The 18,830-nt window shown below is 31.4% G+C and overlaps 2 protein-coding genes across 2 annotated transcripts; both read left to right on the top strand.

The window, feature by feature from the left end:
- The first annotated feature begins 3,219 nt into the window (after positions 1-3,219).
- On the top strand, positions 3,220-4,333 carry LOC131176848 (TMV resistance protein N-like). The gene is made up of 2 exons (XM_058141874.1): positions 3,220-3,701; positions 4,249-4,333. Exons 1-2 carry the CDS (start codon positions 3,220-3,222, stop codon positions 4,331-4,333), a joined length of 567 nt encoding a protein of 188 aa, XP_057997857.1.
- LOC110633334 (disease resistance protein RPV1) lies at positions 3,554-16,807 on the top strand. The gene is made up of 7 exons (XM_058141875.1): positions 3,554-3,701; positions 4,024-5,119; positions 5,209-5,484; positions 5,576-6,925; positions 10,229-10,869; positions 11,056-11,228; positions 16,155-16,807. Exons 2-6 carry the CDS (start codon positions 4,526-4,528, stop codon positions 11,114-11,116), a joined length of 2,922 nt encoding a protein of 973 aa, XP_057997858.1. The 5' UTR covers positions 3,554-3,701; positions 4,024-4,525; the 3' UTR covers positions 11,117-11,228; positions 16,155-16,807.
- The last annotated feature ends 2,023 nt before the right edge of the window (positions 16,808-18,830 follow it).

An 18,830-nucleotide genomic window follows, 5' to 3' on the forward strand; every position in this document is an offset into this window, starting at 1 on the left:
TAAGAAGGAAAAGGAAAAACAAAGGTTCCTAATAAAGATTGAGCAATTGTAAGTATGTGTGTGTGTGAAACTAATTATGTAATGTTATAACTTGCGTCACTTTTTAATAATAATAATAACAATAATAATAATAATAATATAGATTATTTTTAACTTTTTATAAATTAAAAGATTGTACTTTTTAAATTTATGCTGATAAAATATTTATTTATAAAAAAATAAAAATATTTTTAAGTCAATTTGTAATTTAATTATGTTTTATTTGAATTATATTAAAATTTTTGAAATTACATTATCTTTTCTTTTATGTAAATATGCAATAAGTTTAAAAATAAAATATTTTAATAACTTAAAATTAGAAAAATTAATAAGAGTTAACGGTTCTAGAGTTTTATTTAAAACTATGACGTTTTAAATTTGAATCATAATCAGAGCTAAATAATTTAAAAATTAATATAAAAAATAGAATATGAACATATAATAGCTAGAAATAAATTAATATTAATAAAATTACTTTTATAAAAAATTAATAGTAATATTAGGGCTTTGATTAAAAAAAGCGTGAGTTTGATAGATGAACAGTGCCAACACTTTTTTTTTAAACTGTTGTAGTAATAATTAGTGTAAATCTATTAAAAAAAATAAAATAAAACAAAAATAAAATAGATAGTGTTACTATTTAAAAATAATAATTAGCATAAATATAATAATTAAATATTAAATAAACAATTAAATGAATATAAAAAATAATTTAAAAAAATAATTTTAATTATTATATAAATTATATTTAAGTAGTTGAGGATTTAAAATAAATTAAAATTAAAAAAATTGGAAAATGGAAAAAAGTGAGTAAGTTTTATACGAAAAGAATAAATAATTTTAAAAAAATTTATAGAAATAAAAACATTTTAGAAATAATATTGTAGTTATTGTCAAACTAAAATGATTTAAGAAAAAAAAACTAAATGAAAAAAAGGTGTTTGCAAGTGGAGTGTGACATATGGAGAGTCATGGGAAGTAGGTACTGGATGGATGTTGTAAATAATATTAAAAAATCATAAAAATAAAAGCAAAAGGAAAATATAAAAAAAGGAAAAAAAAAGCCAGTAAAATAGCAAGGTTACTCCTACTGTAAGTTTGCAGACAACAAAAGCCAAAAGAAAAGAAAAAAAAAGGCGAAAACAAATAAATATAAAAATGTGTTTAGTTAATGCGATTTTTTCTGTCTGCTTTGCCTTCGGTGCAAAGAAAAGAAAAAAAAAAAAAAGGATAAAATTATATTTTGACTGTTCTTAAAAATAATAAAAATCTGTCCTCTTTTAATTATATAGTATATTATAATTTACAAAGGGGAAAAGAAATACGTAAATTTAGAAGTTTGATAAATTGGTTCATCTCATCCATCTTCTTTCTCTCAATGTGCAAGATTGCAATCTTTACAGCCTTCTAAGAAAGCATTGGTGATCTGAGGAGCTCAACAGGTCGGTACTTTTTTTGATTTAGTGGATAGTCAATGATAGGATTATTAAAATGTAATTCATCTTTCGTCCAGGTAGAGTGTAGGATTTTAGAAATTAAGAATTGAAAAAGAAGGCGGCAAACAGCTTTCTTTACCTATACGTGTCAATATTTATTGTAATTTTCCCTGCTGAAGGGAAGAGGATTTAGCACAGCGTAATGCGGTGGATTAAAATGATTTAATAAGAATTCTATTGCATAAATTCAACAACTACAATTATTTAATTTTATTAAATAAAAATTGCATCAAAGATTTTATAATTTTATCATCATAAAAAATAAATTTGTTTTCATTTGAAATATTATTTTTAATTATTTATTTTATTATAAAATATTAAAATTTGATTATTTTAAATTTTTTAATAAAAAATTAAAATATCAAAACTTAATTTGAGATATTTCTGTAATATATTGATAAAACTTAATAAATATTACTATTGTCAGTATATTTTTAACATACATATATATAATATAATATATTTATGTGTGTATATACACTGCACCAATTGAATCTTAAACCTATGAATCTTTGCCTTTCACCGATTTGAAGGCCGGGTCAAATTTGACAACCAAGGTCTAACTTAATCTAAAATTAAATTTTATAATTATTTATAGTGAATTTAACCTAATATTTGATAGATCAGAAAAATTGATCTCGTTGTAAATGGCTGATTTAATCCAAAATCAACTGCGATTGAAATCGTTTAATTTAAAATTTCATTATGAATACAGTTCTTTTGTATTCAATACTAATATTGAAGGAGAGGAATATTAACATAGGTAAAATTTAAATTCTGGCAACCATACCTTACTGCTAGATTAAGATACTAGTTGTATTGAATACTATTGTCTGTTTGTCATGTTTGTCAAATGTTAACCTAAACATGTCATAAATTTAAAATAGTTGTTAATTAAATTATGAAATTAATTTTAGAGACAAATTGAAATTAATTAATTATATATATATATATATATATATATATATATATATATAAAATCATTAATTTGCATATGGAAAAATTATAGCTCAAAGGCCAAGACATTAGGTGTAAAATCTTGGTAATTTTAGAAACAATCAAATTCAATAGATAAAGTTGGCGTTTCTTTGATCTGCTTTGCTTGACATGTCAGTCTGACTGGAAAGAAACATTTTTGGCATTTTCTTGTGCCTTTTTAATTTAGAAAGGGCGTTCAATTTATAATCTGCCAATCAAAGTACTTGAAGACTGGCAGCTAGGTAAATCTCAAATCACGAGAAAAATTAATTTAGGCCTATTTTATGGTTGCTTGTATGCCGGTTGAGAAACATCTAGCATGTATATTTTTTTTCTCAGCACTTGTGGTGGTAATTTATCCAATCTTCGGGACAACTTCTGGAGCTAAACATAGTTTGAACGATAATGCAATCTTCTTTGACTTTTTGGTGCATGGCTTGCATGAAACGTCTGGGTAGAAAAATCTGCACTCAGCTTCTAGAAAATGGGCTCAAATTTAATGGACTTTGGCTTGGGCCGAATTAAGTTTAATTTCCAACAAATTCCGCATTCTCTGTAGTAAGTTGACATTATTCAAGCGAGTGATGTGACATTAATGCGCTCCAGAGAATCCTGACTTGAAGTTGTAAGTATAATTTCTATAATTCTAAGAGAAGATCGACAAATGTGAAAGACATCAAAGCTGAGCAATCTGTTCCAACATTCCATGGCTTCAACCTCCATTTCTGCCACTTCACGATGGAGTACTTACGATGTGTTCTTGAGTTTCAAAGGGAAGGATGTGATGAAAGGCTTCACTGGCCACCTATACGCTGCTTTGTGTCGGAGTGGAATCAACACTTATGTAGACGAGGAAAAGATGGAAGACAAAGAGAAAATTGAAGCAGCATGCCTCAATGGCATCCAGAAGTCGAGATTTTCACTAGTCCTTCTGTCAAAAGACTATGCCTTGTCTACTTGGTGTCTGGAAGAGCTTGTCCAAATCCTAAAGTATAAAAAAGCAGATGATGTCTGGCCAATTTTTTATGATGTAGATACATCTCATGTTGAAGAGATCCAAGGAAGCTATAAAGAAGCATTTGTGGAGCATGAAAAGCATTTCAAGGAAGATGTCCTCCAGAAGTGGAAGGATGCTCTCCGACAAGTTTCTACCTTGAAGGGTCTTGATCTACCAAAGCGCTTGGATGGGTACATCCGTCATAGATCTAACTATATATGCTTCGATCTGTTACTATTTTCTTTAATTATTTTTTTAGCATTTTTTTTTCCTTTTAGTCCTTTGATAATAATAGATTTAGAACGTCTTATTATACATCTGTGTTGCATTTTGTAATAATCCAATTAAAAATAAAACGAAAACCCCAAATTTTGTGTGTATGGAGGTTTTTGAAGGTAATATAAGATTTATAAAATTTCAAACTCATGATCTCTTGTTTGTGTGATGATACCATTATTATTGGTTTAACTATTATGTATTATATAATATCCACTTCAACTTTTTGACTTGCAGGCATGAGGCAAAAAATATTGATCATATCGTGAAGAGATTTCAAGAAGACTAAATCGAACAATGCTCAATGTTGCCATCCACCCAATTGGTTTACAATCTCGAGCGGAAGGGATGATTTCTTTGATGGCTAACGAGTTAGAAGACATACGCATAGTTGGGATATATGGGATGGGAGGTATAGGTAAGTCAACCATTGCAAAAGAGGTTTATAATTGTCTGTTCCAGACATTTGAAAGCAGCTGCTTCCTTGAAAATGTTAGAGAAGCGGCCCATTTCAAGGGTATACCCTACTTACAAAGGCAACTTCTGACTGAGACCTCTAAAAAAAAAGCATGAAAAGATATATAATCCTGAAATAGGACTGAATTTGATCATACAAAAACTACGTAACAAAAAGGTTCTTCTTGTATTGGATGATGTTGATAAACAGGATCAAATAAATAAAATACTAGGAAAATGTGATTGGTTTTCTCCAGGGAGTAGAGTGATTATAACTACTAGAATGAAGGATTTCCTAAAACCATCTGAGATGTATTGGCAGTATGAGGTTAACAAAATGGGTGACAATGATTCTCTTCAGCTCCTAAGTTTACATGCCTTTGGCAAAAACCATCCCACCGAAGCCTACATGGCTTGTGCTAAAAAAATGGTTCACTATTGCGGGGGAATTCCTCTAGCTCTTGAAGTTCTGGGTTCTTCTTTGAGTGGCCAAAGTGTTGATGTGTGGAATAGCAGGTTGGAAAAACTGAAAGTGATTGCCAATGATGATATTCATGGCAAGCTTAAAATAAGTTATGATTCTCTTGGTGATTTTGAAAAGTTTATATTTCTTGATATTGCATGTTTCTTCACTGGGTATGATAAGGACTATGTCATAAGCATACTGGAAGAATGCGGCTTCTTTCCGGTTAACGGCATTAATTCTCTGATGAGGAGGTGTCTAGTAAAAGTTGGCTCTAATAACAAGTTGTCGATGCATGATTTGCTTCGGGACATGGGAAGAGAAACCGTTCGGAAAGAGCATGTTGTAGATCCTGGAGAACGTAGTAGATTATGGCATCATGAAGATGTAATTGATGTTTTAACAAATAAAACGGTGGGAAAAGTTCACAGTTCCCCCGTTGAATATGCATGTTTATATGTTGTCTTTCTCCAGACACGTGATGAATTGCTCCTCTTTATCAGGGTACAAGAGCAGTTGAAGGCCTTGTTCTGAACATGCCAGGATTAAAACAGTACTCATCGAGTACCAAGGTGTTCAAAAAGATGAAAATGCTAAGACTGCTTCAGCTCAACTATATACACCTAGCAGGAGACTACAAGCATATTTCTAGTAAGTTAAGATGGTTGTGTTGGCGGGAATTTCCATTGGACTCTATACCATTTGATCTCAGTCTGGAAAATTTGGTTGCTCTTGATATACGCTATAGCAACCTAAATCAGTTTTTTGAGGAAGGAAAGGTAGATTAAGACATCATTTAATTTATGTGCGAATAACTTATTTTGTCGTTTTCAGAAACTGATATATTTTTAACTATTTCATCTGTTGCAGTCTCTAAAGAAGCTGAAATTCCTTAACCTTAGCCACTCTCACAAGCTTACTGAGACTCCTGACTTTGAAGGCTGCCCCAATCTTGCGAAGTTGATGCTCAAAGATTGCATTAGATTGGAAAAGGTTCATGACACCATTGGACTTCTCATTCATCTTCTTTTCTTGAATTTTCAAGATTGCAAGAACCTTAAGAATCTTCCAGGAAGCATTGGTGGTTTAAGAACACTGGAGAACCTTAATATATCAGGCTGCTTGAAACTGGAAGAGATGCCTGAGTCCGTAGGACTACTAACTCACCTTATTTTCTTGAATTTACAAAACTGTGAGAACCTTAAGAAACTTCCAGGAAGCATTGGCAATCTAAAATCACTTCAGGAGTTAAACATGTCAGGCTGCTTAAAACTTGAGGAATTGCCTGAGTCCACTGGATTTCTAATTTGCCTCATTTCATTGAATTTGCATGATTGCGAGAACCTTAAGAATCTTCCAGGGAGCATTGGGGATCTAAAGTCACTTGAGAAGCTAGACATGTCAGGCTGCACAAAACTTGAAGATTTGCCCGAGTCCACTGGACATTTCACTTCCCTTCTTTTCTGGGATTTGCAAGACTGCAAGAATCTTGAGAATTTTCCTAGAAACATTGTTGGTCTGAGATCACTTAGGGAGCTGAACATGTCAGGCTGCTCAAAAGTCAAGGAATTGACTGAGGATTTGGGGAATTTGAAATCCTTGGTTGTGCTTAATCTCGATGGTACTGCAATAAACATCCTACCTGAAACAATTAGAAATATGAAAAATCTTGAAATTTTGTCTTTATCTGAATGTCCTCTTATCTTTTCACCCGAAAACTGTCCTCAGATCATCAGCATTTTACCTTTTTCTTTAAAAGAGTTGGATATCAGATATTGTAACATATTAGATGGTATAATTCCCCATGCTTTTCGAGGCTTGTCTTCTTTGAAAGTGCTGAAATTATGTGGCAATGGTTTCACAAGCTTTCCAGCTAGTATCATTAGCCTTCCTAATCTTGGACAGCTTCATTTAAATTCATGCAAAGGGCTTCGATCTATACCCCAACTTCAGTCAAGTGTAAACGGTTTGTATGCTAATGATTGTTTGTCATTGGAAAGTATTAATCTAACAAATTTTCATGGGGAATCAGCTCTGGAGGTCAAAGGTTGGGTGAATTTAAAAGGAATTGAAGGCTTTTTCAACTTGGAACCATTGGAAGTTGATATTGCTGGAAAACTTCTTGGAAGCAATAGCTCATTCATCCAGGAATCAGTTACAAACTATTCTGTCCGCAAAATTGACAATCTTGTAGTAGCCAATGCGATGTGTCCACTGCAGGTACTGCCTGCCTCCCTTTCTCCGTTTTTGTTAGAGCGTGCTGCAAATTTCCTTAATTTAATTATTAACTAAGTTAGTTTATTTATTTCACTTTGTGCTTTTTTGGTTTATGCTTTAGGCAGAGCAAGTTGGTCTTAAATGCAGTTTATTTTCTAGGAAAAGAAAGCCACAACGCAGATTACATCTAGATATCTAAGGAATCTGCAGAGAATGATTAAGTTGATTTGAGAATGGGCATTTTAAAGTAGTTGATTATTTTTAGTTTTCTTGTGTGTTTAAATGCCTGCAACATTTCTTCTCTCTGTCACACCCCTCAGAAATTTAAGAAAAGGCTGACCTATAATCTAGCTGAATTACTTTATAACTTAAACAACTAATGCCCATTCCTCTAATATTATTATGAATCAATCTGTTATTGCTAAGGTATCATAATTCAAACATATTCACAATCCAAAATTAGCAATAAAATAAGTAAAGCAGGATTAAATAAATCATTTTATATAACAAAATTTCTTAATAATCAAAAACAACAGAATGAAGAACAAAACTCAAAGTAGATAATGAAAAATTCAATTGAAATTTTATTTAGAAAAAGTTCGGGTTGGGCTTGAGGTAAAATTCAATTTACCTCAAGTTGCCTACGTACCCCTATTAAATGGGAAATCAAACCTACGTAGTTCTTAAAATAAATATTTGATTAACTGTTCTAAATTTAAAACAAATGAAATATATTGAGCATATAATCTCAATCATAGTATTAGTATATGTATATATATAATATTCTCAACCATTCACATTCAACCATCATACTAAAATTTAACATTACATTCATGACCATCTAATACTTACTATTTTTTTTCCCCAATTAAGTATTTATGAAGCTAATAACCTTATAAAAGAATAACTTTATATGCTAGCTAACTCAAACTTATCACTTAGTCTACCCACTTTCACTTAATATATATTATTTAACACAGAGTTTAAATAGAAATCAAGTTTTTATTCTAAGAATCTCAACACAAATTAAATTAGCATATTAATCTAATTATCAAAATATTTAACGAAAGTCCGGCAACATCTATCCTGTAACTGAGTGATTCCCCTTGCTAAAAATTAACAGTTCACAATAAATAACAAACTTAGCATTCGTTTTAAATTCACAAACGTGACTCGGATGACAATTCGGAATTGGCAGTCAATGAATCCAAAATAACCTTCACACACATGAATTCATCCTACAACCAATTCTTGTTCCTAAACTAACAGCTCCGTGACAATAATCCAGAGAATCAGTCATTAACTGATTCTTCTTAAAAGCCAAAATGTTAACATAATGAATATTACTAATATAGTTCCAGCTTAACATTCATCTAATTTAATTACACGTCTTATTCTTTATCTTCTTAATCACTTACCTATTTTTATTTATTTCAACCTTTACTGTACAATTTCAAATATAATATATAAAAAGCATATTCTGCCCTCAAATATCACTACAAAATATGAATTTGTCTCCAACCTTTAGGACACAACTCCTCATAATCAGCCATTTAACAAGATCGATCTAGAAAATGCAAAACATCACATGAATTGACGCACTTCCATTTGTTTACCACTAAATCATAATAACACTATCATTTATAATTTCAATATCATTTATAATTTCAATAATATATCAACATACACATATATGTATATATTCATTTTCAATCAACTGACAATATTAAGCTTCATTTTAATTTATTAAATCTATATTCTTATAAAACTATGAATATCCGCTATCTAATACATACTTAAAATTTTATTCCCCTAATAATATACCACTTGAAATTAAATTCTAATTTCACCAATATGCTTCAAACCTTACCATATAATTTCTCAAGCACAAAGAATCTTCTAATTTAACCAAAATTTTACAGTTATACACATACTTGGTCTCCAAAAATCAACAATTCTAACTGATAATTCATCATTTGAGAATCTAAAGATATTACCTAATTTTGGTGAGCAAGAAATTGAAGTTTAGCAGTGATTTCTAGCCCACTAAAAATTTCTACCTTTTATTATTTTTATTATTATTATTATTATTATTATTATTATTATTATTATTATTATTATTATTATTATTATTATTATTATCTCTCTAGAATTTTCTACAATATCAAACCTAATATAACCAATCACTAAAAATTTAATCCAATTAAATTCTAAAGCTATTAGTTAACTTAATTAGCCAAATATTTTGGCAGAAACTGAAATTAAATTTATAAAGACTCTTATTAATCTCTTACTCAAATTAAATAGAACTTGCTTAATTGTTAGAATTATAACTCAAAATCCTAGTAAGATTTGGAGAGATACTTTTCATAATTTGAGTGAGAGAAATATTCCTCAATAGGATAGAGGAATATTTCCTATATAGAGTAGAACTCCTATTTTAGTATTAATCCTAAATTGAGTAGGACTCTTAATCAGATTAGAATTGAGGGAATTAACATTATAAATAGGAGAATGGTGGAAAAGATTATTTGACTTTTGCCCATTGAAGAGAGTGGCTTTCAGCTTATGAAATGAGGCTGTCGCCCATTGTAGAGAGGGCTTTGTTAATTGCTGCGAATTTGGCTTTGCCCATTGATGAGGGGCTTTTGCCCATTGCAGTGAAGAGAGGCTTCGGCCTAAGGTGGATAAAGGACAGAATTCAAGAGGAAGGGATTTTTGTCTATTGGTGAGAGGGCTCTTGCCCATATAGTTGAAGGCACCCTTTGTGGTATACTGTTGTAATAGTAAATATATTGGGTTATATCTAGAGGAGACTGAGAGAGACTAACTAATATGTTTTCTATGAGCAGATTGATGTAGTATTGATTCTCTTGGGTGTAATTGGGTTGATGGGTAGTATAGTTATGAGCTTGTAATGATAATTTATTTATTATTAATAGTGGAAGATTGCATATCCGTGGATGTAGCCCTATGTTGAGAGGGTGGACCAAGTAAATATTGGTGTTTTGTGTGTTTGTTTTATTTTTTTGCAGTTTACATGCTTCCATGATGCATAACATTAATAGTATCCCAAAAATAAAAATTTGCTAAATTAAAATTTTGGGTTGTTACACTTTCTTACCAATGCCTTGATTCATAAAGGCACCTGATCACTAAACCATTTTAATAACAATTCCCTAATGTCATGTTTTTAGAGGGAAGTTCTATTCTACATCCCATTTTATGTTTTTCACTTGAATCAGAACTTGTCCAAATTTATTTACATTTCTCTTTCACTTTTCCTGACTTTGACTTTCTTAGCAGGCTCTTTCTGAGAGGGGCTTATACAGCATCTTCCTACCAGGAAATGAGATTCCAACGTGGTTCGGCGATCTACATAAAGGCAATATTGTATCCTTTAACGTGCCTCGACTTGATCCAGGTTCAACCATCATTGGAGTTGTTACATATGCTACTTACGCATGGGGAAGATATCAAACGGACCTCCTAACAAAACAGAAATCTTGTTACACTTGTCCTCTTCTCACGATCACTAATAAAACCAAACTGTTTGAATGGATCTATGATCCTCATATCACCTTCTTTTCAAGAGATGTTGAGCAAGATATCAGTTGGTTGTGCTATTGGATGTTTGATAATCATAAAAGGGGAACTGATCAATATGATGGGGGTTGGCGATTTAAGGATGAGTTGGAAGAAGGGGATGAAGTGGAATTTTCTATTGACTTGGGTTTTGGAATTAATGTAAAAAAGTGTGGCATCCACTTGCTTTACCAGGCTAAAGACCATGGCTCACAATCAGATGATCTAGCAATCGTTTCTTATGCCTCATCCAGACATCATAGAAGGTTCTTACGATCTCGTCCTCGATTGTTAACAATGAAGAGCAACCAAGAAATAACAGTTGATACAGGAACTCCCATCATGGATAAGGAATTTTTGCAGTAAGCACTCTTATACCATTGCTTTTCTTCAGGTCTTTGTCGTGGTTCATTATCTATGAATTCTGTGTGTTTTACTATCTATGAAAGGAAATTAATTATGAAAAAAAAAAGGGAATCTGGAAGATTAGTTTTGACGTAAAATAGAATAAAAATAAAATCACTCCATTTCCTTTTGTTCTTTAACAGGTGGACAAAGTATAGGGATCAAAAATCGGACGAGACTGTTGTTATGAATAGGACAATATGAAAGAGGCTAACTGAATAGGCTATCAACCTGAAAATAAGGATCTGGAAGCTTCCTTACCAAGTTTCTCCATTTGGTGGATTTGCAAATACTTCTGGCAAGGGGAATTAGGAAGGTAAACAATTGCTTATTATTCTCTCCATGTGACTTTCTATTTCTCTCTTGTATTAGTGGTTGGTTTGATTTTGATGCTAGATTGCTTGAATTATTTAAAACTAGTGGTGAGGTTTAACTATAATTACTAATACCTCTGCTATTTTGAAATTGAATTATAACCCTCTTAATATTTAATTTTATCAAGGATCTTCGGTTTTTTAAAATTGAATTACAATTCCCTAATGAAGGGGTCTTCTAATTTGATAAAACTGAAATAGCAAGGGTCATAATTAAATTCTAAAATAGGAGGTATGCTAATAATTATGTTTAAACCTCAAGAGCTTTTAGTTATTCACCTTAAAACTAGATGAGATCTCTTGTTATCTCAAACTGACCAATCATATTATAGATGGATATTAAATCTTTGTTATAACTTGTAGTGAATAAATAATGTAATTATCAATAGCTCTTTTTTCCAATCATTGAAGGAAAATTGCATTGCTAAATTATTTCTAATTGATATATATTCGCTATACAAATAAATTACATTCTATGAAAAAAATTAGCTATGCGCGAAATAAAGGGCAAGGCTTATCAGTCCTAATTTTCTTACCTAGCAGTATACTAAACGTGGTTCAGAAATTGTTTTAGATGTATATGGGAGAAAGGAAAAAAAAAATGATGGAAGATGTTTTATAAAACTAAGAATTAAGAAAATCAGAGAATGTCTTCTTTTAGAATTTTTTTTTTTCTCTCTCATATTCCTTTTTTTTTTTTTTTTTACAAAAAAAAAAAACAATAAAAGCAAGTAGCATTTGCTTTGACGAGCCTTTTCAATTCTTATTGAGATTGAGATGCATTAAATTTTAATTTAAATTAGAGATGAAATTTCACCAATTTGATTACATGCCAAAAAAATTGTGAAAATTTTTGTCAGCTTTGATTATAACTTGAAACTCCAGGCATCCGCGGTATATCCACGAAAGGAATTAACTCTTGAGGGAATATTCAAACGAATTCATAAAGTAAAAATAATAAAAATAACAAATGAAATATATCAAAATAAATCTAGATGATATGTATTAGTTTAATAACATTTTAATGAAAACAAAAGAAAAAGAAGGCCATCAATGGCTTATGAAAAAGACTGACAATAGTCTAAAACTAACAAGTTTGATGAAATATAAAAGAGAAGAAAAGGAAGAGAGGAGACGGCAAGGATTTGGAGTATATGTATTTATTTACTTATAGATGATTAATATTACAGGTGTAAAACCTTTTAGGATGCCATGAAAGAAGACAAAATTTGTGAGCAAATGAATTTAGAACTTTTTCTTATCACCATAGATTTAAAGTATAAAATATAATAATGATTTGCTAAAAATTAAAAATTAAGAGAAAATATGTTATGCCCTTTTTTATTAGTTGATCACAAGTGTACGAATAATTTGCTCACATACATGCATGTTATTGAAGGCTAGCATGTGTGTAAGAGAAAGAGAGAGAGAGATATGGTCTTGCAGGCGGCTTTATTGCATAATTTTTTGAACAGAATTTGGCTTTATTGCATTAGAATTCGAATGGGACACTGAGCAATGATTTGCCTTCTCATGGATTTAGTTTTTATGCGCAGGCTGAATTTATAAGAGAAAAAATTGAGTTTGTTATTGAGAGGAATGCAGATTTTATTTTTGAAGTCTTGGAGGGAAAGTCAATTTCCATCAGCAAAGCTAGCAGGAAAGGAAAATTTTTGAACAGAAGGAAAAATTTTCCCTTTATCATTTGTCAAATGACAGGAAATGATTACATCAAGTTATATAGACATTTAAGGTTAACATTCACTATATTTTATTAGCATTTAGTCTCATTTTATGTTTATTTTTATGTGTTTTCATTATTATTTTAGAAAATATGTTAATCCAACTCAATTCACTGATTTTTATATTTTATCAGGTATTTTTATGTGGTTCTAGAATCAAAGATGAGTTTGGAGATGAGTTTGGAAGAGATTTAGATGTCAAAACGTGAAGAATACTGAGGCAGTGGTACGGGGTGCGTAACTCCCTCGTGTAACTTCGATTAGTGCAACTCTGGATCAAGAAAACTTGAAAAATGAAGTGGTAGAAAGTTACATGGGGCGTGTATTACTACACGGCCTGTGTAAAGTCCCCTAACAACAATTTTGATACGATTTTTCTTGCTTCCAATCCTACCAGGATGGACCCCTAATGTTTTTAGCACTCTGAAATTAGGGTTTTTACACCAGATATAAATATAATAAGTCAAGAATTAAGAAGAGGAGCCAATTTACATTTAAGGATGCACATCAACTTCAAGGGAGGCAAGGGAGAAACAATATCTGCAAGATTGCTAAAGGAGATTTTCAGCTGAAGTTTCAAAAGTCCAAGGCTGCAACACTCTTTCTGGATTCTTTTACTCTATTTTCTTCTCATGTCTTCTCTTTATCTTTTTATAAACTTGATTGTAAAACTCATAATGTGTGAGTAGTCACTTTATTCTATGATTAGGTGTAGCACTCTCAATTTAATTATGGATATGATTTGATTTTATTTAATATATTGGGGGTTTTGTTCTTTGATTCAATCTCTTGTGTTCTTAATGCATGCTATGTATTGGTACCCACCTAGCTATGATGTAAGATACTAATTGGAGAACTAAAAGGCGAAGATTAGTATTAGAAAATCAAGATTTTGAATCTAGGAAATCTGACTTAGAGATAGGCTGATGATCTTTGTAGAGTTTCAAAATTAATCAAAGATCTTAAAGAGTTTTAATTAATTTAATCACCATGAAAGTAGGGTTTAGGTTAATTAATGAGCGCCTTGAGAGAGGATTTAAGATAATATTGGATTAATTTTCATCAAAGTAATAATCTCCAATTTATTGAATGAATTAGATTGATTCTATAATTGATTGAAGTGTGAACTCCTAGCTCTAGAATGCTTTTATCCATTAATATTCAAGTTTTGTTAATTGTTTTAGACTTTGTTTCTTTCAATTTAGATTTAATTATTATTTCCATACAATTTGATCGTCTAGATAATTAAAATCGCTATAGTTTGGTACTCAACACGGCCTTCGTGGGAACGATACTCTATTCATCACTTTATTACTTGTTAGAGATCTTTACACTTGCGGTGGTTGTAAAACATGCAAACAAGTTTTTGACGCCGTTGCCGGGGACCGATACTTGATATTGAACGATTTGTGATTTGATTACTCTAAACATTCTTATTTCTTTTATAATTTATTTTTTGTCTAATTTTATTTTTACTTGTTTTTCTTGTGAGGTACTTTGAGATGTTTCATCAACAAATCTTCACAAGTTTTATTCAGCAACACAATGAACCATTTTACAATGCTTGGAGAAGATTCAATGAATTGGTAGAGCAATTTGCCAATCATTGTCTTTCAAATTATGAACTCACTCTCAATTTCTACAATGGTCTGGATGAAAGTGACAAGGAATTGGATAGATTATGAAACTTGGACTACCGGTGATCATGTTCTTCAAATAAACCATGATGATGCCATTCACTTGTTGAATGACATGGCATATTTTGATTACTATTGGCATTGGGATCCTTCACTGTAAGGTTGGAGCCACCAATATCCCCAATACACCTATCAACATAATATTTCACACCAATCATTCGAGCTGTAATTAGAGAATAGAGTGGGACTTGAAGAGGCAGTAGCTCCATTGAAAAATTTTGACAATCTAGTGGTAAACAATGAGCTATCACTTTATAAGGAGGAATCATATGAACAAAGTTGGGAGAATAAAGAAGTTTCATAGGAATTTGAACCTATAAAAGAAGTTGAATCTCAAGAACAAAATTCCTATAAAGATGACTTGCTAATAGAGTTCCCACAAGAGCAGGAGTTACTTGAAAAAGAAATTGAACCTAAAGTTGAAGAAAACAACTCCTTTATTATTGGTGGGTCATTGGAAGAGTGCCTACATAAAGACAAATCAGAGGTGAAGGTGGTAGATAAAGAAATTGACAAGACTATCAACTTGAGCTCATTAATGATGTTTACACATACACCACTAGAAGACCTTTTTCTATCATGGACACCTCCTAAATCATCACATGTCCTCCATGAGCTAAAGCAGTTCTTTTCCCAAGCACATCATTCTAAACTATGTGTTGTTCATGCTATGTGAAATCTTATTCCAAATCTTGTCAATCTTGAGGGTACCACAAATTAAGACCCATATGTGGTGTTACATGACAACTACTATGAGCGAAAATCACTTTTTGATAAGCAATTCTAAAAGGGGTCAAGCTTAAGACCTTAAATTAGCGCTTCTCGGGAGGCAACCCAAGTTTTAAATTTTGCATTTGTTTATTTCTTTTGTTTTATGACCCTCTCAAACTTGAAGGTGTATGCTACATTAGTGGAGATAGGAAATTGAGATATGCCTATAGAGTTGGAATTAAATCAAACTTCATCACAATTATCCACAGTAGAGGCAATTTGGGGGAGTAAGTGTTTCTCAAGTCTATCTTGATAAAACAGGTTATTTGTGACTTATTAATGGTCTTGCATAGAGGAATAATTAGTTGAAGCACCACGAAGACAGTGAGGTTCTAGTGGGCAACTATTGAGGTCCCTACGCTCTAAAAGTGAGAATTGGTATGAAGGTTGAAGAGTGTCTAATTATGTGTAAATTAAGTTTTTTGTTATATTTCTAAGTACCCATGAGTTTTTATAAAGTTTTATTTTGCTTGAGGATAAGCAAATGTTTGAGTTTGAGAGTATTTGATTATATCAAATTATATAGACATTTAAGATTAACATTCATTGCATTTTGTTAGCATTTAGTCTCATTTTATATTTATTTTTATGTGTTTTCTTTATTATTTTAGAAAACATATTAATCCAACTCAATTCATTGATTTTTATATTTTATCAGGTATTTTTATGTGGTTCTAGAATCAAAGATGAGTTTGGAAGAGATTTAGAGGTCAAAACGTGAAGAATACAGGGCCAGAAGCAGTACACGGGCCGTGTAACCTGCCTCGTGTAACTTCCTGGACCCTGTGCAACTCTCTGGACTGAAGAAAACTTGAAAAATGAAGTGACAGAAAGTTACACGGGGCGTGTATCACTACACGGCCTGTGTAAAGTCCCCTAACAACAATTCTGATATGGCTTTTCTTGCTTCCAACCCTACTCGGATGGACCCCTAATGCTTCTAGCACTCTGAAATTAGGGTTTTTACACCAGATATAAATATAACAAGTCAAGAATTGAGAAGAGGAGCCAATTTACATTCAAGGATGCACATCAACTTCAAGGGAGGCAAGGGAGAAACAATATCTGCAAGATTGCTAAAGGAGATTTTCAGCTAAAGTTCTAAAAGTCCAAGGCTGCAACACTCTTTCTAGATTCTTTTACTCTATTTTCTTCTCTTGTCTTCTCTTTATCTTTTTATAAACTTGATTGTAAAACTCATAATGTGTGAGTAGTCTCTTTATTCTATGGTTAGGGTGTAGCACTCTCAATTTAATTATGGATATGATTTGATTTTATGTAATATATTGGGGGTTTTGTTCTTTGATTCAATCTCTTGTGTTCTTAATGCATGCTATGTGTTGGTACCCACCTAGCTATGATGTAAGATACTAATTGAAGAACTGAAAGGCGAAGATTAGTATTAGAAAATCAAGATTTTGAATCTAGGAAATCTGACTTGGAGATAGGCTGATGACCTTTGTAGAGTTCCAAAATTAATCAAAGATCTTAAAGAGTTTTAATTAATTTAATCACCATGAAAGTAGGGTTTAGGTTAATTAATGAGCGCCTTGAGAGAGGATTTAAGATAATATCGGATTAATTTCCATCAAAGTAATAATCTCTCATTTATTGAATGAACTAGATTGATTCTATAATTAATTGAAGTGTGAACCCCAGCTCTAGAATGCTTTTATCCATTAATATTCAAGTTTTGTTAATTGTTTTAGACTTTGTTTCTTTTAATTTAGATTTAATTATTATTTCTATACAATTCAATCGTCTAGATAATTAAAATCGCTATAGTTTGGTACTCAACACAGTCTTCATGGGAACGATACTCTACTTATCACTTTATTACTTGTTAGCAATCTGTGCACTTGCAGTTGTTTTAAAACATGCAAACAGGAAACTAGCAAACAACAAAAAATTTTCCTCTCGTCTGGAAATCAAGCAACAGTGTTTATGACAATTAGATATTTTGTGTTTAAAAACCAGACAATCCCATTTTATATGAAGCGAGGCAATGTATAGAGAGGTTAATACGCTTTCGGCCTCTATTTTTCTCTCCATTTAGACAAATCAGTTTGTCAGTTTGTTAATTTTCATTTTATGATCTAAAATTTTGAATGAAACATCATTTTAATGACAAAGCATATCAGGATGAATTATTGCTTCTTTGATTTCTTTGTTTCAATTCTACAGTATGTTATTTATAATCTTATCCCCTCCCTTCTTACATTGAGTAGAGGTTGGTGTGAACAATTTCACCCATGAAAAGGAGTTTCGTACAGGAGTATTGTATATTTGAGGATCCTACCACAATTTGTGTTCAACTCATATATTAGAATCTCAAGCTATGATTTACCAAAAAAATCCATTAAAAAGAGAATTGTTTGTTTATAAAAAGAAGCTTTTACTTATGGTTATTATTTGCTGGTTTTACAACAACCGCAAGTGCACGGATCGCTAATAAGTAATAAAGTGATGAGTAGCGTATCGTTCCCACGAGAACCGTGTTGAGTACCAAACTATAGTAATTTTAATTATATATGCGATCAAATTGTATAGAGAAATAATAATTAAATCTAAACTAAAAGAAATAAAGTCTAAAACAATTATCTAAACTAAAATAGCAATGGATGAAAATAACCCAAAGTTAGGGGTTCACACTTTAATCAATTATGGAATCAATCTAATTCATTCAATAAATGGGAGATTATTACTTTAATGGAAATTAATTCTAAGGTATCCTAGATCCTCTCTCAACGTATCTAAGGTGTACTTCAATTAGAGCCAAACCCTACTTTCGTTGGTGATTAGTCCTAATCAAAACCCTTTTGAGATCTATGATTAATTTTGGAACTCCATAAAGGTCATCAACCTATCTCTAGGTCAGATTTCCTAGGTTCAAAATCCCTATTTTCTAATATTAATCTTCACCTTTCAGTTCTTCAATTAGTATCTGCAATCAATACTAAGTGGGTACCAATACATAGCATGTATTAAGATCACAAGAGATTGAATCAAAGAATAAAATACCCAATGTATTAAATAAAATCAAACCAGATCCATAATGAAATTGAGAGTGCTACACCTTAACCCTAGAATAAAAAACCTACTCACCTATGGTGAGTTTTATAATCAAGTTTATAAAAAGATAAAGAGAAGACATGAGAAGAAAATAGAGTAAAAGAACTCAGAAGGAGAGTTGCAGCCTTGGACTTTTGGAACTTCAACTAAAAATCCCTTTTAGAAATCTTGCAGATCTTATTTCTCTTTTGCCTCCCTTGAGTTTGATATGCATCATTGAATGTAAATTGGCTCTTGAATGTAAATTCTCCTCCCTCTTTTA

The sequence above is a fragment of the Hevea brasiliensis genome, unplaced genomic scaffold, assembly GCF_030052815.1.
Source record: "Hevea brasiliensis isolate MT/VB/25A 57/8 unplaced genomic scaffold, ASM3005281v1 Scaf259, whole genome shotgun sequence".
Lineage (NCBI taxonomy): Eukaryota > Viridiplantae > Streptophyta > Magnoliopsida > Malpighiales > Euphorbiaceae > Hevea > Hevea brasiliensis.